The sequence below is a fragment of the Rhipicephalus sanguineus genome, chromosome 2 (genome assembly GCF_013339695.2).
Source record: "Rhipicephalus sanguineus isolate Rsan-2018 chromosome 2, BIME_Rsan_1.4, whole genome shotgun sequence".
NCBI classification, from domain to species: Eukaryota; Metazoa; Arthropoda; class Arachnida; order Ixodida; family Ixodidae; genus Rhipicephalus; species Rhipicephalus sanguineus.
The window spans coordinates 158,508,575-158,533,856 of NC_051177.1; the positions used below are offsets into that span (position 1 = coordinate 158,508,575).

General features: G+C 45.8%; 1 protein-coding gene across 1 annotated transcript in view; it reads left to right on the forward strand.

Moving 5' to 3' along the window:
- LOC119382005 (metalloproteinase) overlaps positions 1–25,282 on the forward strand; it is a 103,917-nt gene that overhangs the window by 39,117 nt on the left and 39,518 nt on the right. The window contains exons 7-8 of the mRNA XM_049412972.1: positions 3,212–3,286; positions 5,481–5,547. Of these exons, the coding sequence (XP_049268929.1) occupies positions 3,212–3,286; positions 5,481–5,547 (142 nt within the window). The remainder of the gene's footprint in view (positions 1–3,211; positions 3,287–5,480; positions 5,548–25,282) is intronic.

Consider the following 25,282-nt stretch of genomic DNA (forward strand, 5'->3'; position numbering starts at 1 on the left):
ATTCACTCCATATTCTTCATTAAATTTGTATAACAATGTTCCTGCACAATTTCGATTTCGCTATTTGTTTAGGAGCGCTAGATTTCACGAATGAACAGCGAGTACATGGCCTCAGCCGTGCGCCCGTCGCACGGAAAGACTATATATGGCGTACGCCGCTGGACCGGAGGCGTGGCGGTGATGTGAACAGCGTCATCGCCGCGCCGCGACGTCACTAGCCCCGCCCATTCGCCAGACTCTCCCCATCGACGGCTCTGGTGCGCTCAAAACCGCTCCTAAATATCAAATGGTACTTCCCTGTGTGATTTAGTTGTGTAATAAGAGCTAGACTTGCCAAACAAAATTTTGACAAGCGCGTTATTAATCAAGACGGGCGTCGCGCACATGCGCCAAGGAGGATGATCGATCAATGTTTGCTTGTCGGTGTTTGTGCAGCAATTGCTACACTATGATCATCAAGGCATTAACAGGTGTTGTGCGTTAGCCAGAAGTTCGCTTTGGTGGCCTTCTAACGCTAGCGAACTCATAAAACCATATTCAACTGTCGTTTTTGTGCTACCACTAGAATCCAGCTAGCTGAGCCTCTCATCTTCACTAATAGTCCCTCATCACCTCGGGAGCAGGTTGCCATGGGTGGTGGGGTCTGGGCAGCGGCTGGCTCGGAGCCCCTTAGAGACACCAAAGGACACCTCTCTACCCGCCCATGCCTCGGCCGAGACGGCATGTCGCGAGCCGCGAGCGCGCCCGTGTCTATACACCAGAGCACACCTGTCTCGCACCCAGGATGCTGGCCTGGGTGCGAGACAGGCGTTATGTTCAATCGCAACATGTGGTCAACGTTTTCTTCGATAACCTTCCGTTCTGCTAGAGATACGCGATGTTATCGACAATGAACGATGAACCAACCATGTGTCTCGATCCGGTGCGTCGCGACGGAAGCCTGTTCTCATAGAGTGGAATGCACGTCAAACGAAGCTTCATGCTTGGTCAGCAAGGGGAGTGACTGGGAAGGGGTCAGGTCCGAGCTGATGGTAGCTTCAAAGGCAGCCATTGATACGGAACGCCCAACAGAGGGATCTTAAGAGGAAGCCACTTGAAGGTGAACAACAAGACAGGCGCTTATTTAGGGATGCAAGCCAGCGTTATGTCCTTGGGAATCACACTTGTTTGGGATGTCGGGTTTGTTGAGTGAACGAATGCGGACCCATCGTCGAGACTGACCAGCGAAGGCTATCGCTCTGATGTGACAGCGTGTAGATGATTGTACGAGCACATAACCGTGGTCAATGACATCAGACGTGATTACAACAATACGCTGACAGCGTGGAGGTAGCTCGGTGTGTTCTGACACCGAACTACATCCACGAGCAGTAAGCAAGCGAAGCGGCAGGTCATGCGCGTGAAGCGAATGGGTGGTATCAGTCATGTGGAGAACACGTTGCCGGCAGCAGATGGATGGGGACGCCGATGAAAGAAAATCCCAATCCTAATATGACCTGCTGGGCGCAGGAACTAAGCACTGCGAATTGTACGTAATGCAGAAGTCCATCAATAAATGACACGAACAGTGCACGTGCGGAAGGTCGAAAGGCATTCCCTCGAGCATCGACCAGCGTAGGTCCGTAGTAGGGAGTAGTAACTTTCCGGAGACGGGAATACAAACCGCGGTGAATAACTGACAAACTAGCACCAGTGTCTAATAATGCTGTCACTTTTATGCCTTCTACCGAACGCGCAGTTTTTTCCCCAAAAGCCACCTATTAGGTATTCCTGCCGGCGCTCGGCGAATTCGGATGCTGGTAGAAGCGGTGACATAGAGTGACGAAGGAGTGACGGCGAGAGGCGCCTGGCAGGATGATAGCTAAGAGCCGTCTCGACGTTGCAGGTGCAGAAGGAGGGCGGCCGGGAAGCGTACCGTAAGGACGGTGCTCGAAAGTGGCCCCATTTGAAAAGTCGCCTCGTTCATGTCAAACGCGCGACGTCCGTCTTGCTGACGCTTGCGACAGAAACGTGCGATGTGCGCGCGATACCCACAGCAGTAGCAGATATGTCACGTCGGACGTCATAGTAAACAGGGAGGCTGGTTATATGCGCTCGGACAACCTCTATAATATGATGTATACGACTTGACGAGTTGTTTGCGAGTGCCAAGTATCCTCTCCGCGAGGGCGGACCAAGCTTCCGTAGTACCAAACACTTGTCGGAGCTGCTCTTCAAAAGTGCTCCAGCCGGTAAAGTCGATCTGGTGGTTAAAAAACGGTCTTTACCACGCCTGTGAGGTAAAAGGAGACGTGACGGAGCTTGTGGGGATCGTCCCAACTGTTCGCCGCACTCACTATGTCGTACTGGCCTAGCCAATGTTCCACATCTTCATTTCGAAGTCCGACAATCAAATGAGGATCGCGATTGGGCCCGCTGACGATCCAAGATGAAGGAGCAGCCGCAGTGGTAGTCGATATTGTAGATTAATAAGTCACTGAGTGTTCGTCCTGTGACATGCCGGCCGCCAACTGGCACAAATAGCGACTTCAACGAAACTCGAGGACGGAGAGCGGGAGAGTGGAGTGCGAGCACACTGGAGCACTTTTGAAGTAGCAGTTGACACACCTTTTTACGCATAGAGAACGTGGCAAACCGATCACCTCAGAGGCACGGAACAATCTCAAGATGTGACCCCACAAGCGATGATGATGGAGAACAGTGTGTGAAGATGATCACGTACAGATGATAAAGAATGCCTGATAATCCCCGGAGTTGGTATGTGCCGTAGTGCTGAAGGAAAAACAAACAAATGCCCACAGTGTGATTTGTAAACTTTGGAGTGCCGTTAAAATAGACTAATAATATATATGCCGGGATATGATACAAAGAAGACGCTACGTGCGACCGTGTGTATTTGACTAGGTCGAACTGAGCTGAGGTGTATTTCTCAACATGTCTGACCTATGTACAAGCGCAGATTGTTCATAGTACAAGGACATGCAATAAACACATAATGAAACACACTATTTAAAATAAAAAGACAGGAATTCAAGACAACGTAATTACTGCACGTTACGTCCAATAATGTAAGAGACAAAAGATGTGATTGTTTTTAAATTTGTCGGTTTTGTCTGGCTTTTAAATAACATTTGCCACTATGTTTGGGCTGTTCTATTTGACACATGTACGGTGAACTGAAATCGTAATGTCTTTTTTTTGTTTTCAACAGGCCAACCTACGGTACAAAAGCGTGATCCAACCAAGGGTGCAGCTGAGACTTGTAGGGGTCTCAGTGACTAAAAAGGTAAAATTATTTTACTGATAGTCTATTCGCCATTTTAATTGAAGAAAAATTTCAACTTGAACTGTAGCATATCTGAATGCTACTTGCGCATTTCGTTTCATTTGTGCAAAGGTACGAAGTCGCAAATTTTCAGGTGCCCCTGTGGTAGGATGGAAAGGCAGCGGTCAGCATCAGGCTGGTGGTGGAGGGTGTCTTTGGGAATTATAATAATTGCTGGGGTTTAACGCCCCAAAACAGCGATATGATTGAGAGACGCCGTAGTGGAGGGCTCCGGAAATTTCGACATCCTGGGGTTCTTTAACGTGCACCTAAATCTAAGCACACGGCCCTCAAGCATTTGCGCTTCCATCGGGATATATTATGGCTGTCTTGTTCAGCCAATGTTCTAACGTAGAAATTGTGATGACTACTCGAAGACGGTAATATTGATGATTATACCGAGTATGCGATATAGCAATGATAATTTTACTGCACATATGCTTGTCATTTTATTTATTACTTTGTGCCACTTGAAACATATGATAAATGTAGAAGCTGCTAAAGGAACAAAGCCGAGCAAGACAGGCGACGTCCGCAGCGTGACTTAAGATGAGTGATATCACTTCGGTCTACTTATATAGACTACCTGCCCTATCGGTGTTCTGGAAAAGCATTACGTCGTGAAATACGGCTTGAGCAGTCAATACAATACAATACAATACATCTTTATTTCCAGAAATACATACATTCTGGGGGATATCATTGGCTAAAAGCTGTTTAATAACAGCTTGACTGGGCCGATGGTCCGTTACAAGGCACACGTGGCGGTTGCACGAAAAAATAGTAACATTGTTAGAAACTCAAAGTAAATAAATATTTACACAAATGCACAAAACAAGATATGACTAATATACAGAAATAATGAAAGCATAATACATAAGAAGAAAGAGAATATACGCTACGGTTACAAAAAAACACCATACGTAGGTGGCTCTGATTACAGAACAATAAGATAACAATCAATCGTCACATGTTAACAAAAAGTATTCGAAGTTCCTTCAGTGAGCTACACTTTACACCTTGATATTTATTTAAAATGTGTGGCAGATTATACTGTAATGATTGTAGGCTATATTTAATTCGAAACCAGGTAACATACCACATGTCACTATTTCTGGTATTGACGGATATGACTCTAGGTGTCAAATATGCAGTAGACACAAAGAAATTTTTGAAGGCAGTATTTGAGAAGTAAAAAAATTAAGCAGGCGAAAAGTGTATAAATGTTCTATTTTGATTATTTGATGCTTTAGAAAAGCTGGCCGTGTTGTTTCCAGAAAACCCATATTGTCAACGTGCCGAATCATATTCATTTTTCCAGTAGTCGCCCACACTAAGCTACAATAATTTAAATTAATGTATACGAGGTTGGTTCAACAACAAAGCCGCTGTGTGAAAGATATTTTTGGTTCTTACTTCAAAATTAATAGAGGGACAAGACACTGCTAGGGACTGTTGTACATTGCAAATAATTTACACGAGCGCCCGGAAGCAACAATCGAGATACCAAGCGTTCTAAAAACAATGAATACTAGACAAGCGCGTAGTCTTAGTATGGCACCGTTGCGGACACTTGTCAGACGCTGACTGGCACTCAGCATAGGTTTCCGTTCTTCAAATCACTGCTAGAAAATAATAAGCGTGATTATCTAATACATACTTACAAAGCGATGCGGTAGACTTAATGACAACAAAGCACAAGGAATAACTGAAGTATTTAGAGGCAAAATAATTTCATAGGCGGCCGCCAGCCAGCGAAACGAATTTCGCAGAAGTTTATGTTACCATTTTTGAAAGAAGGGTAAAATTGTTCAGGAACATTCACGCCCGCAATAAGAACCAACTTATTGGATAACCGAGAAAGGCGGAATGTCAATGTATTTTCCCGCATATACGGGATTTCTTGTACCAAAATGTACGCTCACAACAACCCATGACAAAGTACGAAGCCAGCCATCCTCACAATAAGAAGCTTTTAGGTGAGGCTCTGGCAGTGGCTGTGGAGAGTGCGCGTGCTTCGAAACATCGTAGACGAGACAACCCTGGGACACCTGACTAGCACTTGCTGTTGGTAAGCCATACTGCTGCGCGACACAGATTATGGCTTGACCATGCCTAATGCCACTTACTGAAACTATTCTTCACCTACACACAGAGAGTCCTCTACACCTTTTCAAGTAGCACCAGAAGAAATAATCCTAAGACAACTGCCCTCTGCATCGGTATGATATAGCTATCTTCGGAAAGAAATTGACAATGCGGCACGAAAGATGAAGCGCTGATGGCGATCGAAATGCACTAGTGTCCTGATACTATGTGGCTGGTGCAAGAAGTTACAAACTGTGACGTGACCTACATAATAAAAACCAGGTTTTACGGCAAGAACGATAAGCACACATTACATATACATATTGGAAAAAAAGATTGCATGTCACGACGAAATGGTAAACACGAAAAACATAATACTAACGGCAACGAAAATCTACAAAGCCTAATCTATCCGGGAGCAACATTCGATGAATAGTATAACTCAACGCTAAACACAAAATCAGTTTCGCCAGAAGGGCGAAGCAATGCATGCGAATGCAATAAATTGGAATGTTCTACGAAGTAAGGCTAGCAGCTGCTTACGTCTGTGAAACGCTGGCGTGAGGGAATCGTGCGGCAGAGATGGCCGAATCGTTTCATCCCTACTCGAGACGCGATCGTCACCGGCGCTGGCACTTTTTTACTAGCGCGTAGAATATACCATACGCTTGGCTATCTTATCGATTTGCACGTTACGCGAAAGATGACAGCGACGGCACAAACGTGCCGAGATGTTCATGTAATTATATCACAATAAAATAAAAGGATGACGCGATGGACTTACGAGGGAACAGGTTCCCTTCGCATGAAGAGGTGCCGCAGGCGCAGTGGAGCAGGTATAAGTGAGGGTAGAGTCGACCAGATATGAAGTACAACTGCGCAAGTGGTGACAATGAATGGAGTGGTGAACGCTGAGCTAGGTAGGAGGCAACGGGCGAACGCCATTTCGCTTTTATACCGCTGAAGCTTGAGGAAAATTCCATATGTTGCATTTGCATGCGATTGACGGTCTTCCCACGCTAATGCTTTCCTTTCCTGACAAGCTCAAAATTTTGGTGCAGCTGCCAAGTAGTGGGAATAAAAAAAGGCTACGATACGATGCGTGGAGTACTTCGCAACCCAGGCACATGCTAATGATTCAATAGATTGCGTAGGAAGTACTCGGTGCAGGTTTTAGCCGGCGCACACGTAACGGGCACGGCTGCAAGACAATGCTCTAATGATAAAATAAATTCCACCATAACGTAACATGACCGGGTTCGTTTCAACAGCGGATATGTTAAAGTCGGGCGTAAGGTGTTATCCATGTACTGGAAAAACCAATTTGGGGGGCATGGGAATTTATGGGAATCATTTGAATGTGTTGCTGGTGGGAAATGGTATGCTGGTGCAACATACCACAGCCATGTATAGTATAGAAAGGGTTGGGAAAGGGAAGTTGGGGTGAACACGATGGATAGGAGGTGAGAAAGAGGTTGAGTCATAGCATAGCCGTGCATCGTATAGTATAGCAAGGGGTTGGAAAAGGAATTGAAGGTGAGGAGGAAAAGAAGGGGAGAGGGCAGTGCATATTGCCACGTGCGTTTCTCATTATCATTTTTGCTGTATTCGGTCTTCGCTTACAAAGACTGTCAGCAACGCTGAGTGCGAACCGCGCCTCATTGTTCGAGAAGCTTCCCGATTATAGTAGATCGTCTTGTTAAGATTGCGCGCAAGACGCGATCACTCGAGCTTATTCTAGAGCTTGCGCGAGAACTAGCGATAACGCTGAAACATTTGACGGCACATGTAAAATGCCGACGCGCTTCACCGCTTGTCAGTTTTTCGACGGCCGACGCTCTGTTTGCCGCTATTAGTGTACAGTGTGTATTGCTGTTGTTTTACTTTCCGTTTCCCGGCCACAAGTTTGGCCAAATGAAGAGTTCATCTCGGACAACGTCACGTCCACGTGACAATATCATATCCTTGAATAGTAAGGTAAAGCAAGGAGGTGGGAAAAGGAAGTGACGGTGAAGATGAACGATGAAAAGGTGAGGCGGAGTGATGCGAGGGTGAGGAAAGGAAAAGGGGGCGGTGAGAGGGTAAAGAGTGCATGGTATTAGAAAGGGTTGGGATAGGAATTCAGGGTGGCAAGTACTGATATGAGGGTTTCGATTATGGAATAACGAAGGGGAACGCCAACAGCGTTCTACGAACCATGTAACATCTACTCACGTGACTAAAATCACGTAACGTCTAGTCACGTGACTCAGCTCACGTAACAACTACACACGTGATTAAAGATCCCCTAACCTCTCGTAACAGGTTGTAACGTGACTAAAATCACGTAACAACTCCTAACGTGACATGTCCTCGCTAAGAACCAAGTAACAGCAAGTCGCGTGACTAAAATCACAACATTACGTAACAGGTAGTCACGTGGCGTGTTCCCTCAAATACCGCGTGCAACGTGTTACTGTGGGGAATCGACCGAAACAGGAGAAAGATAGCCAAGCCTAACTATACTTAGTACTACTAGCAAAAACAGAATATCTAGCAAAAGGTTGGCATCACTAGCAAAAATTTAGAAATAACTAGGTTGAACAGTAGCTCCTTTGTTGGCCACCAGTGCAAGCGGCGGTTTTTTTTCACTCTCGTAACTAACTTTGAGTGTAGTCAGTGCAATAGTGCTGAGATCAAAAAAATAAAAGAGTAGTTGTTCCGATACAATGCATGTAGCGTAACTTATTGTGGGTTTTATGAACCACCGCATGCTGCCAACCGGCTCAATGAGCGGCGGCAAAAACAGCAGTCGCAGCTTTAAGCCGCACCTCTGAATTCCCATATGAAAAGCATCATCATCGCCCGAACTTCGTTATTGTTGCGAATTTGTTCTATGTTGCTAAGAGCTTTCATGTGTATTCGTTTACAGCTTTCAAACCTGAAACATTCGGCAAAAAGGAACTGCGCACTCCGCGTTCCTAAGCCCGCAACGAATGATGAAGGCGCAACATGTTTATAAACGATCGTTATACTAAAAGCGTGGTCCTTTTAGCAGCGATGACGTTACTCGCTAGCGGTGTATTATTATGGCAGACCCGCGAGGCAGGCGCGCATGTATACTTAGAGCAGTGGCGTACCAACTCGTTCGCGAGTGGGGGGGGGGGGGGGGGGGGGGGCAGGCGTCGCTCACTCTGTCCGCCGTATATACAGGGTGTTTCAAGAAATGTGTCCAGTATTTTTTTCAAAAATGACAGAAAGGAGGTATCTGCGTGCTACCTGCGGCGTTACCGTTACTGTGGGAGAGGGCATTTTGAGATGCGGACAAACATTAATTACGGCAGTAATTATAGAAATTAAGAAAAATTAACTTTTTAATAAGTGGAAATAAGTGGTCGAGTCAAATGGGCGAATAGAACTCCTTAGCCGCTAGAATAGCCCATAGCCGCTTTGAAATTTTTGAAAGGCGGCCACTGGCAATCACCGCGGAGCGATGAAATCTGGCTAATTTTGCTGGCGATACTGAAACCTACGCACCAAAAAGCGCGTCTGCCCTTCACTGCGGAAACGCCCTCCGTGACGACACTGTTTCCCTCGCGCGGGGGGGAAGGAAGAGGGGGGGGGGGGGCTCGCTCAGCAACGAAACGAAGTAGCTCGATGAACGGATGATAACGGCGCAAGCTTATCCTCCTCCCCACCGTGCGAGGGAAACAGTGTCGTCACTGAGGGCCTTTCCGCAGTGAATGGCAGACGCGCTTTTTGGTGCATAGGTTTCGATATCGCCAGCAAAATTAGCCAGATTTCATCGCTCCGCGGTGATTACCAGTGGCAGCCTGTCAAAATTTTCAAAGCGGCTATGGGCTATTCTCAGGAACTGCTTTCATTCGCCCATTTGACTCGACCACTTATTTCCACTGGTTAAAAAGTTAATCTTCTTAACTTCTATAATTACTGCCGTAATTAATGTTTGTACGCATCTCAAAATGCCCTCTCCCACAGTAACGGTAACGCCGCAGGTAGATACTGGACACATTTCGTGAAACGCCCTGCATATATATATATATATATATATATATATATATATATATATATATATAATATATATATATATATATATATATATATATATACAGGGCTTTCAGAATTGCTTTTTCTGTAGCGGCGGGAATCTTAAGGTAGTTAAGGACATCATTTAGGACAGTAATTAAGAAAGTTACATTAATTAACTTTTTAATTAGTGGAGTTTGGTGATTAAGTCAAATGGGAGAATTGAAGTTCTTCATGCGAGGAACCCATCCGAGCTTTGAGATTTCGAAAAAGCATCCTCTAGTAATTGTTGTGGCGTAATGAAATTCAACGAATTGCAACGGCTTTCAACAGCGAAAGCCATCAAATTCGGTTGAATTTCATTACTTCGTAATTATTACTACAGGCCGCTTTTTGGAAATCTCAATGAGTGGATGGGTTTCTGGCACGAAGAACTTCAATTCCCCAATTTGACACAGTCACCTAACTCCACTAATTAAAAAGTTAATTAATTTAACTTTCTTAATTACTGTCTCAAGTCATGTCTCTAACCATCATAAAATGCCTAGCGCTACAGAAAAAAACCCGCATTTCCCCGAAGGGGAGTATGAGGAAGTGCGAAGCACGGGGTGATGCTATGAGGGGGCGCGCGCGACTAAACTGCAGAGCCGAGCGAAGGAGACGGCAGCGAGAGAGCACGCGCCAGCCGACCCACGGAGGTCTGGCCGTTTTTAAGTGCAAAGCACTTTTACTGATGATGATGATCTGTCTTCCGAACTCGTTCCAAAGAACCCGCAACGCGTTGAACTTGGCAGCGTTGCGCACGCCCGAGATGGGGCTCAGGTTGTTGTCGAACCACAGTCGATCGCACACCGCGCAGCTATATTCGAAGCTGCGGTCCAGGAAGTCTCGCTTGAAGCGCGCGTCCGGCCGATCGAATTCGAGGGCCCGCGCTCGCTCACGCATCGCGCGTCCCCGCGCCAGATCGGCTTCGGGGTGCTCGGCTCGCTTCGCACGCTTTCGTTCGGCGTCTCGCCGCCGGCCTTCATCACCACAGGCAATGCGCGGGGCGCGCGCAGCCACGGAGCGGAGGGCGGAGCGCGCGCAGTCACGTGGGGCGTGACGTCGCTGCGCCGTTGCTACAGACGCTCCTCTCCGCTCCTCGCGCCGTTGCTATGGGACGGCGGATTCAGGCTCGCTTATAAAGTGCATTCGCACTTAAAAGTCATTCACTCATTTTGGACGTCTCAGAAGAATATGGCTGTTGCGTTCTCCTATGTTTCTGTTTAGGTTTCGCCATTGAAATTGGTTGAATTTCATTACTTCGTAATTATTACTAGGTGCCACTTTTTTTAAATCTCAAAGTTGGGTTGGGTTTCTGGCATGAAGAACTTCAATTCTCCCATTTGACACAACCACCTAACTCCACTAATCAAAAAGTTAATTAATTTAGCTTTTTTACTTACAGTCCCAAATAATTTCTTTAACCATCTTAACATCTCTGCCGCTACAGAAAAACCAATTCTGAAGGCAGCAATCAAATATCGCGTTCTCCTGATTTTTTGAGAAGGTTGGACATATTTCTTGAATTACCCTGTATATATATATATATATATATATATATATATATATATATATATATATATATATATATATATATATATATATACGGTGATAATATGCATAGAGCTGATCAGATGACTTGCTTTTCAAAATTTTTGTTTTAAATCAAGGAAGAATCTGCACAAACAGATTGTGCAGGCTGGGCCGCCCTATACCGCGAGAACACAGCAATGTTTATTAACATTTTGGAAATATTACCTTGAAGTTTAAAAAATACACCCAAATTTAACCTGATCATCTGAGCATTGCATCAGCAAACTTCCCAGTTTTAGTTTGGCGTTGTAGATACGATGAGTATGAAGAACCTGCTATGACTCTAGTACCTTAAATTCTCGCTTATTAAACAAAACATGTGGCTGACAAAGCAAGGAACTTTGCAGAAGTCTTCAGAATAAGCCAGTGCCAATTACTTTACTGTTAGAGCCCTCTAATACAAAGTATTTCTTACGAAGAAGACCAATTTCAGTCGAATAATACTTAAGCAAACAACATTGAGATGGTTGTGTATAGCTATAAGGTTATAAATGACTACGAATCTATATACTACTTGTCGTTCCTTCCCCTCCTACTTTCCCCAGCTTGGGTGGGGGCGGTGTAGTGTCCCTTTACTCCACCCCTCCGGTTCGTCCAAGTAAATAGCCTAAGTAAACTGTGTAAGCTCAAATTTTCCTTGAAAAAATATGGGCGATTATAACATTAAACTATCCCGCATTGTTTTCTTCCGTATAAGTCGTTAGCGGTTAATGATTGGCCGAAATTTCCTGGGTCATGCTCACAGCACCTGCTCGTAAACCGACGCAACAAATGGTGCGTAAGGGATCTACAGCACATTACTGTGCTGAACAATAACTCATTTTTTTTCGAAACAGCCAGACAGTGTCTCTTTCTGAACGTAATAAAGAAGGCTGCCCACCAATCACATTGACAGCGGCTGCTTATAGCAGCGGGCGACATGGATTCATATGTGTATAATAGATACTTTAAGTTTTAGTATAACGATGTTGGGCTGTTTTTGCGCCTGTACAACTCTCTGTGAACTCATCGTTGCTGACAAAGAGGTAGAGAGAGAGAGAGAGAAAAAGAAATAAACATTATTAGGAACAGACACAATCCTTTGCAGGTAGGCAGCCTTCTTAGTCCAGAAAACTGTGGACGCTTATCATCTCCCTATTCAGGTAGATCAAGTAACGGGGCAAACTTGAAAGCTGGGCTTCTCAATGTGCTCGATTCCACTGGCTTGTTACAAGCCGCCACGATCGCCGCAGCCTATCATATGATAAGCCAAGTGAAGCAGGCTAATCGGAGAATAAAGTGGGAATCTATTTTAGCTGTCCTGGCTAGGCACAACTAAAATACCGGACACTTCTGCACACTAATCAACTCACAGCAGCTTGAATATGGAGCAGTGGCGATGCTCTTCGTTTGCAAAGAAAGAAACTGAATTTTCTGAAAAAGGAGAGCGTTTGATCGGGCTATAAAACGTTTACTGGTTCTCGCCCATATTTGCGTGGCCGATTACTTAAATTTCAGGCCAGGCAGAACAAAATAAAATCATGACAGGTTGCTGTTGTTATAGAGCCCCTGCTGAGCGATAGCCTCCTCTGCAACGCTCGAGCGCAAGGCGCACAAGCGTGGAATAGGCAGCCCGCACCGCAGGTAGCTTACAGTGCGTGGTCATGACACACAGAGGGCAGTCGTCACAGCAGAATCGTAGGACGAATTTCGTTATAATATTACGTTATTGCTGCGTTTAAGTAAAACTTTGCCTGACTTGTTATTTTCCCAGTCTCTAGCCGACAATAACCACTGTCGAAAGTGGGGGGGCTAGCGCCCCCCCTTGCCCCCCCGGTAGATACGCCTATGACATAGAGGACCGTTCAGTTCATCTGTTATCTGTGGCCCGTACAGTACATTACTTCGCAAAGTATTGCACATCGTGGTAATAAGGAGGTGGAGAGCATATAGCAACATTCATGGTTTCGGCAAGTGTTTTCGTGTGATATCCATTTCAGTGCATCTCATGACCTCCTCCGGTGAATGTGGCTTAGCGCGCGCCGCGTTCTATCTTTCTCTATGCTAGCAGACGGTTTGACTCTAGCCGAGGCGCCGCCATTCTGAATTGTTTATAGCCATTGCGAATTGCCGTTAACGATCAGGAAGGATGGATACGGCGTTGGAAAGGCTTCTTGAGGAGGTGAAACACCACGACTGGGTGACCGCAGCTTACTGTGAGGTGAGGGAAATCCCGACCAACAGGGCACGACCGACGGGACAACATGTCACACCAGCGCAAGCAGACGAGGAGCTGAGGTCGAGATTTTCTACGAGGAGGCGCGGAATGATGCCGCTGCGGCGAAAGAACATGCAAGGTAAATGTAACGGGTAGCGAAGCTTCTGTAGATGCCCATAAGTTCAGAAAATGGCGGCTCAGCAGCCGCTCATGGGGTTTAGCGCCATCTTTGTGAGGAGGGAACACTTCCGGCGGAACAAAAAATAAACTGGATGTGACGCAACATTCGGTATTTAAGTGACGTGATTTTGTGGGCCCTAGCGCGAAATTTGATCTAAAAATTGCTTTCGTAGTCCCCTAACCGCTAAGGAGTCGCGTTAAGGTGAGCTGGCGAGTCCAAGGCTAATGCGCTTCAAGTCAGCGCCAGCTAAGCTAACAGAGCTTCATGACTAGACAGTGGTGTTTTGGTGTACTGCCATTTAACTCACCTTGGTTTTACTAGGAAACTCATTCTTGGAACTTTTATTCGGCGTTCGCGGCATCTTCCGCAGTCGGATTAAAGCAACCAGCAGCGTACCTCTCATATTTGCAGCGTTGCTTGTTTGCTTCGAACATACGCAGGTTTCTTAAAGTGCACATTGCTTGTGTGCTTCAGTTCTATCAAGAAGAAATGACGCCTAGTCACGCCAAAATTATTACATTTCAGTTTTATTCAATGGTCTCAATAATGCAATTTTATTACACTACACACAATGAGCACCAAGTGTGGTATTATGTACACCCGTCGGCAAAATAAGTCGGGACGCACGAGCGACGACCGCAATCAGATAAAACTGCATGGCCGCGCCATCTGACGTGGAAAGTGCGCGTGCGCTTCCTTTCAATCTCTCAGAAATATCTTTTTACTCGCTTGCAGCGGACCAGCGATTACATGTAGCGTTTTGCGCTAGGCGTCGCTTTCTTTCTTCAATCCGCGATGCGCTCAATTCGACGGGGGCACGGTGGCGGTCTCAGTGGCAAACCGGTGCCACACACACCATTACTTCTCTTCTCTGCACGTTCGCTTTAGTTAAAGCGAACCGTGTGATACTGAAACACGAACGAGGGCACCGAAAATGAAAAGGCGTTGAGCCGATAGAATGCTTCAGTTTATTAACATAATATAGCTAGAGGCAGGCGGATCACCTTGCATATGGAACAAAATAGGCGAATTGACTAGAAAATAAAAGAAAAAACGCTCGCTGTAATCGGCGAGCTCATGGGTTGGCCTTAAGAGAACAAGAAAGGAAAGCGACTGAGGGTGAGCGAAAAATACGAACGGCGAAACTTATCACCTATGCCGTAATGAGTTGTCATTAAAGACAGTGAAACCGTTGCATCACGTGGTCACACTCAGTACTGATCGGCAAGTTTTCGGACAGGATACCAAACGATGCGTATCTTCGGAACTATTTGCTGTGATCACGCTCCTTCAGAGCTTGCGATATCCTCTATAGAGAGCATGTAAATCACAACGCGTTCCGCGTGGTTGCAGAAAGTTACAAATACACGTGGCGGCAGTGATGAACTCAAAAAAGCTGAGTGACAGCTCAAAAGAACATACGTGTCTTCATCAATGAGTAGAAGTTCCCTGCTTCTCTGTACTGTAAGTGCGAGCTCTTCGAAGTACGATAAAACGAGAAGGACGATTGAGCTTCGCCTCCAAGAGTAGAACACGACAACCGAATCGGGCCTAGTTGGCAGCGCCTTCCCCATAATTAGCCTCAACGTACCGTGACGAAAAAAAAAGCCCCTGGGCGTAACATTGAACACATTTCTGACACGAAAAACGCGCTGATTTTTCGCGCACTACCAACGACGCTTACGTAGACACCGACACGTAGGGGTCGGTGTCTACGTATCTGATTGCGGTCGTCGCTCGCACGTCCCGACTTATTTTGCCGACGGGTGTACAAAAGTGCCGGGACACCACGTGCACTATGTTTTGCCTTATGCTCCGATAAATTAAAGTCACGTGTAACGTATACAGGCATGCGAATCGTAGCGCGATACATAACTTCGTGATATGCTCACCGATAGCAGGAATAATAGTAGGCACTGCGCGTTCATGAAGGAAGCCGAGCTGCAGGAATATTGATTCACGAAAATCCAGCGAGCACAGTATTACAAACCTTATGGGTTTAGCGGTTTCTTATCTAGAAGACATGGGCCGCCAGGCGTATACGTGTGTTACTATTGCATCCTTGCACAGGACCTGGTTCCCGCGGGTACCGAATCAAGCACTCGGCGGTATATGTTATCCGCATCGTCCCCTTGCCCCGTTGGGCACCGTCCTGAACACATTCACCAATTCACGACTCCGCGGACAGCAAAAATTAAATTCTCATGACAATAATTCAGAGAACGCGTACAAGTGCGGAACACCAAAACAGATGAGGGGCATGTCGTCGCAGACGAACTTTACGATCACGCCTTTTCAGACACGGCAAGGGCTACACTGCGATATGATGGCGCGCACACCTCTTCAGGTGGTGCCAAGAAAAAGCAAAAGGAGCTTGATGTGGCCGAGTTGGTGAAGCATACTGGTAAAAGGTTTTTCGTCATAACTGAACACTGTCATAAAATCTTTTCACATTAATTCTACATAATATTGTTCGGGAAAAACTACGTCACTTGTGAAACATTAAGATTGCTTCGCCCTTAAATAAAACTTGGTTTTTCGCTATTAGTGTTTGTTCCGTCCAAACATAGTCGCGCTTCAATTGCAACACCCATAACTCCCCTTGCTGATGTCGCGGGCAATAGGTTCTGAACCGCTTTTCGCCCGAAGCTTCGCGACCTGTTTGAATCGACCGGGAACATATGCGAGTACGGAACCGTCGACAGCTGCCAGCGTCGACACCACAAGGGTTGCCGACCCGAGGACGGACTGGCTGCGAAGCCAATGTTGTAGAAGCGCGCAGGCGCATTAGAGGAGGTCGAAGGCTCACCCCAAGACAGTGAGTGGAACGAAGAGTTGAATGCACAGACGCCGACGATGCACATGTTGATGACGTGCAGTTAGCCGAAGCGGGGGACAAGCGGTCAAGTCGATCGCGGGGGACAAGCAATTGAGGAGTGTGCCAAACATAATGGAGTGCGCCTTCTCGTCATGGACAATCCCGCGTTGCCGAACACTGCGCGTGATACACACTATTATAGTGCAGAAGACAGAGACCAGAGTGAACACACCGGTGCGAACGAAGGTGAAGGCTCTTGCGTGATAAAGTGGCGGAGTACGTTGTAGACGACCAGGCGCAGCACGTAAAAAATGATGAAATGGTCGACGGCAAGCATCCGACAGAAGGTCGGTTGGAAGGTGACGCTGCGGAAGAGGATGCTCTGTAGGAAACGGCCGCAAATGATGCTTCGGAGCCAAAGGCCGTATGCAAGAAAGGAGAGAAGCCACAACTGGCAGTGCCGAGAAAGAAGATAGCGAAGAGAGCCGTGACGGGACAAGACGAGGCGAGAGACTGCTTCAACGATGCCATAGCGTTAAACACACCGGGACGAAGGAACAGGATCGGACGTGTGCTACTAACAACTGATTTTTATTTTGGAAACGTGAGGCGCTGTAAAAATTACGAGGCCAGCAACAAAGTATCAATCATGCAAGTCAGTACCGTGGCTGATATGCGATTGCGATTGTGTTCAGAGTAATCGAGGGGGTGTTTATCTGCATCATGCTGGCTTGTGTGCTTGATGCATTTATTGCTATCCTCGTCTTTGTTATCAGCACCACATGTTTCCAAAATAAGACTAAGTTCGTAATATCGGACGTCCCGTCGTCATCCTAGTCATCTTGTTTTCAGTGCTATTGTTTCATAAAGTGCATTGAACCAACTAGCTCAAAGGTTGGCGAGTCAACGAAACAGGCAGCCACGAAGAACACGGTCGCGTGCAAGCCAGACAAGGAGCTCGCCGCCACAGCAAGACTGACGGCTAGCAAGACGGTCAAGATGGCGTGGGTGGCCAAGACAGCGCTGGCGGACTGGTCGAGGCATGGACGTCAGCGGTATGTGACCGCCGGAGCGAATTCTAGTGGGCAATATTCTGTGCCCGTGGATAGCCCTTACCAACGGAGCCGGCAGCGCAAGTTTGGGACAGACGGCATAGAGTAATATAAAAAAGGTTAAGAGAGGACACTCGCGTAGGCCCCGGCGGCTGATTTGGGTTCGCAACGCACCAAACGGAAGTGGGGAATCCTAAGAGCCGCCTCAGAGATGAGAAATCGCAAAAAAAAAATTAAACATGCCGATCTCAGCGGCCATTATTTAGCTATAAGTAAAATTACACGGCCCCCGAGACCACTTCTGTTCGTGTGATTGTCGCGGAGGTAATATATATATATATATATATATATATATATATATATATATATATATATATATATATATATATATATATATATATATATATATATATATTTCAACGCATTAATTGCATGCATAAGTAGCTTCGTGTAAGCCACACCGCCAGAGCGGCGCCTACACAATACCATTGTTTATGCAGACGTGACAATCGTTGGGACAGACAAAACATTTTATTTCAAGTCACATTCTCAGTAAGCACATACAAAAGACGGGTGCACTGCACAATGCAAGACAGCTGCCACATGATGAGAAATTGCACAGTAGAAATAAATAGGCGATATTTAGAAAATTTTTCGAAAATCTTCGAAAATCTTTCGAAGCCCAACCTTTCTTATTAGGTATACAAGTAGCTATCGCGCACAGTGCAAAACAAATATGGCAAGCTCTACTACCAAATACAACTGGTGTGAGTGTCAAACAAAAACGACCATGTGAAAATGAGATAGAACGCAGACAGGATCGAATGAAAGGAAAAGGCATGAAAAGCTGACAAGGACACAGAGGGAAAAACAAATAAAGAGAGAGAGGGACAGAGAAAATGAAGAAATACATAGCAAGAGTGAGTACAGAGAGATACAGAAAGGGAAAACTAGATAGAGAGAGAAAGAAAGAGATAGGGACAGAAAAAGATGCAAGAAAGAGAGAAAGAAAGGAGAAACAAGGAAGGCCTCCCAGCTCCGTGACACCTCCAGTGCGAAGTTTAAATTGCTGAAAATGTAGAATGTACTTACTATTTTATGTATATATTTCAGTTTGAAATGTGAGCTGCAGTTCCAAAGTTGAAAATCCGGCAGATCCGACGGGCTGTTGAAATCAAATTCGAAGGAAGCAGTCACAGATTAGCAGCCTATGCCAGATTTTTCGTTTTGGGCAAATTAGCAAAGCGTTACGAGGTGGACCAATGTCTTTTAGTAAATTGAGTATTTGTGCCCATAACGTGGCCTTGCCAGGCACGCCGAATACAAATGCGTGAAAGTCTAGCCCATGGTAGGACGTGATCGAGGTACTCACGTTGAACAGGAATATCAGTTATATCGCAACGAAGTATAAGCTACGGCGCCATGATGCTCATATTATAATTAACGGTCGTCGGCGTATTCGAGAAACACTTCAATATAGCTTGCGGAATCACAAGTGTGCACAGTGGTCCACTGTTAAAGCAAACGCCAGAGCACGTGTCTTCTGCTCGGCGCCACTCCCGGCCGGCGACGGCAGCTAGTTTAGTGCAGGCGCAGTGAGCGCTGTAGAGGATGCTCTGTCATCGTCTACTACCATCTGCAGCCACTCATGGGACGTGGTCGTGACGGTAAGAACGCAGAACACAAGCCGGTTAGGATTAAACTGTTGCGGAGTCTCCAGCAAAAAACTTAGCACTTGAAGTGCAGTACGTTATGTTGGGCTAGTTGGCACATGGTTAGTTGAAATACATGGCGCAAGGTTGCAACTGAGTAGAAACAAGAAAAGACAGAAAGAACGCCAACTCACAATTAAGTTTATTTTTATGAAACGTTCAAAATATAAAGGCTCTTGGCGGACATGCGCAGAACCTTTTCTTCACCGCACGTGCAGGCATGAACAAACGAGGTTTCAAAAAATCGCAATAATGATATCTGGAAACCAGCTACAAACAGATGTATCCTAATGTAAGGACGTCGAAAACAAAAACAAAAACTGAAACACAAATCTGCGCGAATGTCGAGGAAAAGACCACAGAAGAGCGACAGACACTTCGTAGCCAACCATCTAAAATACATCTAGACCCAACACTTGGAATTCACTACTATGCAGCAAAACTGACGGCAAACTTTCGCAACAAGAAGCTCCTGTGACGTCATAGACATCTTGAAAAAGCAGAAGTGACATCAGTTATCTTTTTTTCGATTGACGTTGAGGACCTTTTTTATTCAGTGCCTCATAATGAACTTTTGTCCTGTGTAAGGGACTGTATCGAGGAACATGGTGGCACAACGTTTATCAATACTTCTGGCGTATCCGTTTCCAATTTCATTTTACTTTTAGAATTTTACCTTCGTAGCACCTTTGTATCTTTTAATAATGATTTTGTTTGTTCAAAGAAAGAGCATTTGTATTGGCTCCTGCGTTGCACCTGTTCTGTGTAGTATATTTTTGGCGTCTATTGATCGTGCTTTAGCAAATGCCGTTGCCCCGGAAAAGACCCTAAGATTTTTAGATATGTGGACAATTTCTTCGTGGTGTTAACTTCTAGTAACCCTGTAACGCACTCTAGCGAGGTAGATTTGGTTTTGAACCTGTTCCGACAACATGGAAAAGGCTTGTTCTTTACCCATGAACTCCCCATTGACAAGAGCTTGCAGTTTTTAGACATTAACTTGACTCTGGGCGAAGGTCATGTCTGTTGGAAGTTCAGCCCTAGAACAACAAAATAACTTCTTTCATATGATTCTACACATTCGAAAGTGGTAAAGAGGGCTATAGCTGCTATGTGTTTTCGTTCCGCGCTGTCGACGTCATGCGAGCGCAGTGTGTGATAGTTTTTCCTCTCAGTTATCGCGGCTTACTCCAGCCGGGTTTCCTTACTCGGTCTTAGTCAGTGTGTCCGAAACATTGCTTCAGAGGCTGAAAGGGTAACACAGGAGGCCAGAGCCATTGCAAGGACAGAGAAAAAATCACAGCATATCCACGGAGTGAATGATGATGAGTGGGCGAAGCTGCGGAGGTTCATCGGTAAACCGTGAATCTTCCGTGAATTCTGCGCAGTACATCAACACCGACGTGAGATCGGGCGCGTTTATACTAAAGGTTCGATGAGTTATGACGACTTGCAGCTCACTTTAATTTTACATGTACGCTGTGAATTTTCATTGTTTAGAAAATCATTGTTTTAGAAAACGTCTGGCGTTTTTCGTTAAGCAGCTGGCGTCTTTTCGTTTTGCTTTAGAAACATCTGGCGTTCTTTCGTTTTGCTTTTACAAAACATCTGGCGTCTTTCGTTGGTTTATTTCATCAATCAACGGCGTTTTGAACAAAATTTTTATTGTTTAATCATGCACAGGAGAAATCTCACAAGGTACTACCTTGGACGTAAAGAATGGCTGCTAATGGGAATGAGAGACAGAAGAAGTCGGCTTTTAGCTAACGCGGCGAATTTTTTATTGTTCAACAACGCACAGGAAAAATCTCCCACCGGCACCACCTTGGAGGTCAAAGCGTAAGACTGGTTACGCACCACTAATACTACGACTACGACTACGAGGGACGAACGGGTGCCGCCTTAAGGAGCTTCGCCCCTAAAAGACCGCATGTTTTACCATACATGCACAAAATCTCCCACAACCTGTAAAAGGTTGCAAATCGGCACCATCTACCGGTGGTCTTCTCTGCTCCGAATAAGCTTTCAAGGCTGTGTGCCCGCATTTCTTCGAGAGGTGCCAAGGCGGCGTGCGATAAGAAGCATGCAAAGCCCTTTCTGCGTTGTGCCGTGGGCACTGTTTATGAAATTCCCCTGAGCTGTGGCAAGGGCAATATAGGCCAGACAGGGCGCTGTACAAATGACCGTTTAAGGGAGCATTCTTTATCAATTAGGAATGGAACAGGGTCTCATTTACCCTTCCACTGTGCTTCGTGTGGCTGCACATCGCAGTTCGATCGCACATGACTACTTGGAAGCAGCCGGCATACGCTGGCGCGGGAGCTACTTGAAGCCTTTCAAATAAGGAAGAAAGGCGATTCTTGCGTCAGCGTGCCGTCACTCTTCCTGCATAGTAGTGCATTCCAATTGTTTGATCTAGCTGTACTTTAGATGGTTGGCTACGAAGTGTCTGTCAGCCTTTTTGTGGTCTTTTCCTCGACCTTCGCGCAGATTTATGTTTCTGTTTTTGTTTTTCTTCAACATCTTTACATTAGGATACATCTGTTTGTTGCTGGTTTCCAGATATCATGATTGCGATTTTTTTTAAACCTCGTTTGTTCATGCCTGCACGTGCGGTGAAGAAAATGTCCTGCGCATGTCCGCCAAGAGCCTTTATATTTTGAACGCTTCATGAACATAAACTTAGTTTTGAGTTAACGTTCTTCCTGTCTCTTCTTCTTTATTCTCAGTTGCAACCTTGCACCACATATTTCAAGTAGCGCTTGAAGTGCAACTATAGTGGCAAACAAAATCATAGGTCCTTAAAAAACCGATCATCATTGAAACGCGTTGTTAAGAACTCTTGAGGTTTGACGTTCCCAACACACGACATGATTATGAGGGACACCGTAGGGGAGGGTCCAGAAATTTCTACCACCTGGGGTTTTCATCATCATTATCATCATCAGCCTGTCTACGCCCACTGCAGGGCAAAGGCCTCTCCCATGTTCCGCCAATGAACCCGGTCCTGTCACGTTATACCTACACACTTCTTGATGTCATCTACCCACCTAGTTTTCTGTCTCCCCCTCACGCGTTTGCCAACTCTTGGAATCCAGTCAGTTCCGCTAATGACCACCGGTTATCCTGCCGACGTGCTATGTGCCCGGCCCATATCCATTTCTTCTTGATTTGAAATATGATATCCTTAACCCCCGTTTGTTCCCTGACCCACTCTCGTCTCTTCCTGTCTCTTAAGGTTACAATCTATCATTTTTCCTTTCCATCGCTCGCTGCGTCGTTCTCATTTATGTTGAACCCTCTTTGTAAGCCTCCAGGTTTCTGCTCCGTAGGTAAGTACCGGTAAGATGCAGCTGTTATATACCTTCCTCTTGAGGGATAATGGTATCCCTGGGGTTTTTCAACATGCACCTAAATCTGGCACGAGCCACAAGCATTTTCGCCTCCATTGGAAAATGCGGCCGGCTCGGCCAGTATTTAATCGCGCAACCTTCGTTTCAGCACTCGAACACCATAACCACTACACCACCGTGGCGGGTAATGAAACGCGTTGGCTTTAATACATGTTCGATCTTACCTTCAAAAGTTCTGGATAGTGCGTAGTGCCCGAATGAACTGAACTAATCGCGTCATTAACCTTACCTTGTCAGCACATTGTACAGCTATCTGGAATCTTCTCATACTCTCCGGCGAGTCCTGCGCCTGGCTTTGGTAACACGAGTTACAGTAAGAACGAATTAAAAAAACGAACCTGCGTGGCGATGCCCGTTTTCAGAAAACCACCGTCCCGATGGTGTAAACAGATCTACAAGTGAACACACATGCTTATTGTGAATAACAGAGTAAGTTCGAAATAACGTTTCTCAGTTCGCCAGCGTGCGTTGTAACGTGCAAGATGCACTATGTGGGCAATTTCGGGTTGTGCGTGGCGCCGCTGTCAGATACGCTCTTTGCTAAGCTCACGGCAGCATAGAGGCGTACAAACGCGGCCGCAGAGTTGGTATTCGATGTGGCGCCGTCGAGCAGTCAATCCTCTTCTGGTGCTGGGTACGCAGGCGGGCGAGCTCTGCAGTTTTGGCGGAGCATTGCAGACAAGCGGCGACGTCGATATTAGCTTCATTGGCGACGGTTGGCAACATGGCATCGATCGTCGTTGCGGTGTTCCTTCCGCAAACCAGCTTGAGTGGTGTCATTTTTGTTTTAGTTGTACCGCCGTGTCGTAGCTGAAGAATATATACGAAATGATAACACCCCATGTCTTGCACTCGACTTCTACGTATATGGCTAACATGTAGACCAGCCACTTATCTAGCCGTTCCGTAAGACCAATCGTCTGCGAGTGGCTAGGCGATTTTTAGCAGGTGACTCATACGACTATATTGCCGAATTATGTGTCAGCTGCGCTTTAAACGCCATTAGTCTATCAGTTATGAGACGTTGTGGCGCACAGTAATGCAGGAGGATGTTCTAATGCAGGAGGATCTATCTACTGGGGCAACGGCACCAATAAATACATTCTGCTGGAATCGTTGCCATGGAGGTTCCAATCGCTGTAGCAAACGCGCTTCCCTTACTGGTGGTGTCGTCTTGTGTCGCCAGCCACCTCAGCACGTCTTGACGTAATGAGCGACTTCGGTGGCCAGACATGGCCAGTAATACTGCTATTGCCTGCTCGCAAGCTTAACAGAACGCCCGAAGTGGCAGGCGGTAGGATCGTCATGCAGCACTCGCAGCACATTTGGTCGCTACGCTGAGACACGACGAGAAGGTAGCTTGTGTGGGCTGGCTAGATATTCTTCTTGACGAAGGCGCCGCCGTGCAAATACAACGAAAATGCAAGCAAAGCACCATAGGGGCAGTGTTGCTATTCCAAATAGTCAACAAGGCTTCTTAGTTCGCGATTTACTCGCTCCTGTGCAGAGCGGTTATCCGAGCTTATCGTTCCAAGGAAACATCGGTGGTTCAAGGGGGCCGTGGGACAAGCAGACTGCGTCGGAGTGCTTTCGCTCGCAATTGTGTAGCACAGTGACATTAAATTCTTGAACGTTGTGACTATATCGCGCGAGACGACTTGAAGGATACCACTAATGTGCCAGCCCTCACTAGGCGTGGTGGTCACTGACGACTCTGAGGGACCTGTCGTATACGTTGGGGAAAAACTGTGACCTTGCCCAAAAAATTGCACGGCGGCCTTCTTCTCAGTCGTGGACTAATTTACGTCAGCGTTCGACAGCGACCGGCAAGCGTACGCTATGACCCTTTCTTGTCCGTCTTCTGTGTGACAGGCACGGTGCCCAGAACTACGCTGAAAGCGTCGGTGTGGATTCCGATGTGAGCGTCTTCATTAAGTGTACTCGTTAAGTTAAGTGGGCGAGATGTATATATATATAATATATATATATATATATATAATATCTATATATATTTATATATATATAGGGCACGCATCTGTGTGCCCTGACGAAGGCGATATATATATCTCTATATATATATATATATATATATATATATATATATATGTATATATATATAATATATATATATATCATATATATGTATATATATTATCGGCCTTTGTCAGGGCACACAGATGCGTGCCCTGAAAAGGCCGGTCCCCGGCCGCATCGTTGGCAATCAAGCTCGTTTTTCCTTCGTTCGTCTACTTCCTTGAGCACATATATATATTGCAACAAGCGGTTCTCCATAACACTATTCTTGTAGAAGGCGTGAGGCACCAAGCTGGCTCAGGCAGAAACCCGGCAAGCACGAACCACATGAACGTCAACGTCTTCGTTCAGCGTGGCACAGAGTGACACCGATGTGCTCCGGTGTCATATATATATATATATATATATATAAATATATATATATATATATTATAAACAATAAAGTGCTAACACAGGACCCGGAAGTAAAGTTGAAAAAAAATCAAGCACGTAGGAAAATTTTTGTTCAGTAAAGACTTACTGAGCGACGAGTCCTTTACTGAACAATTTTTCCTACCGTGCTTGATTTTTTTCAACTATAGATATATTATATATATATATATATATATAATATATATATAATATATATATATATATATTATATTATATAATATATATATATGTTGAGGAAAGCATTGGAACGGGTAATGGGCCGTCCTCTCGAGCGCCTTCCAGTGGTCCCCTCTTCGCCTCCTCTCGGAGAGCACGCCCCTCGTGCTCGTGCTCGTGAGAGTCTGTGCTCCGTCGTGACTGTTGTATATC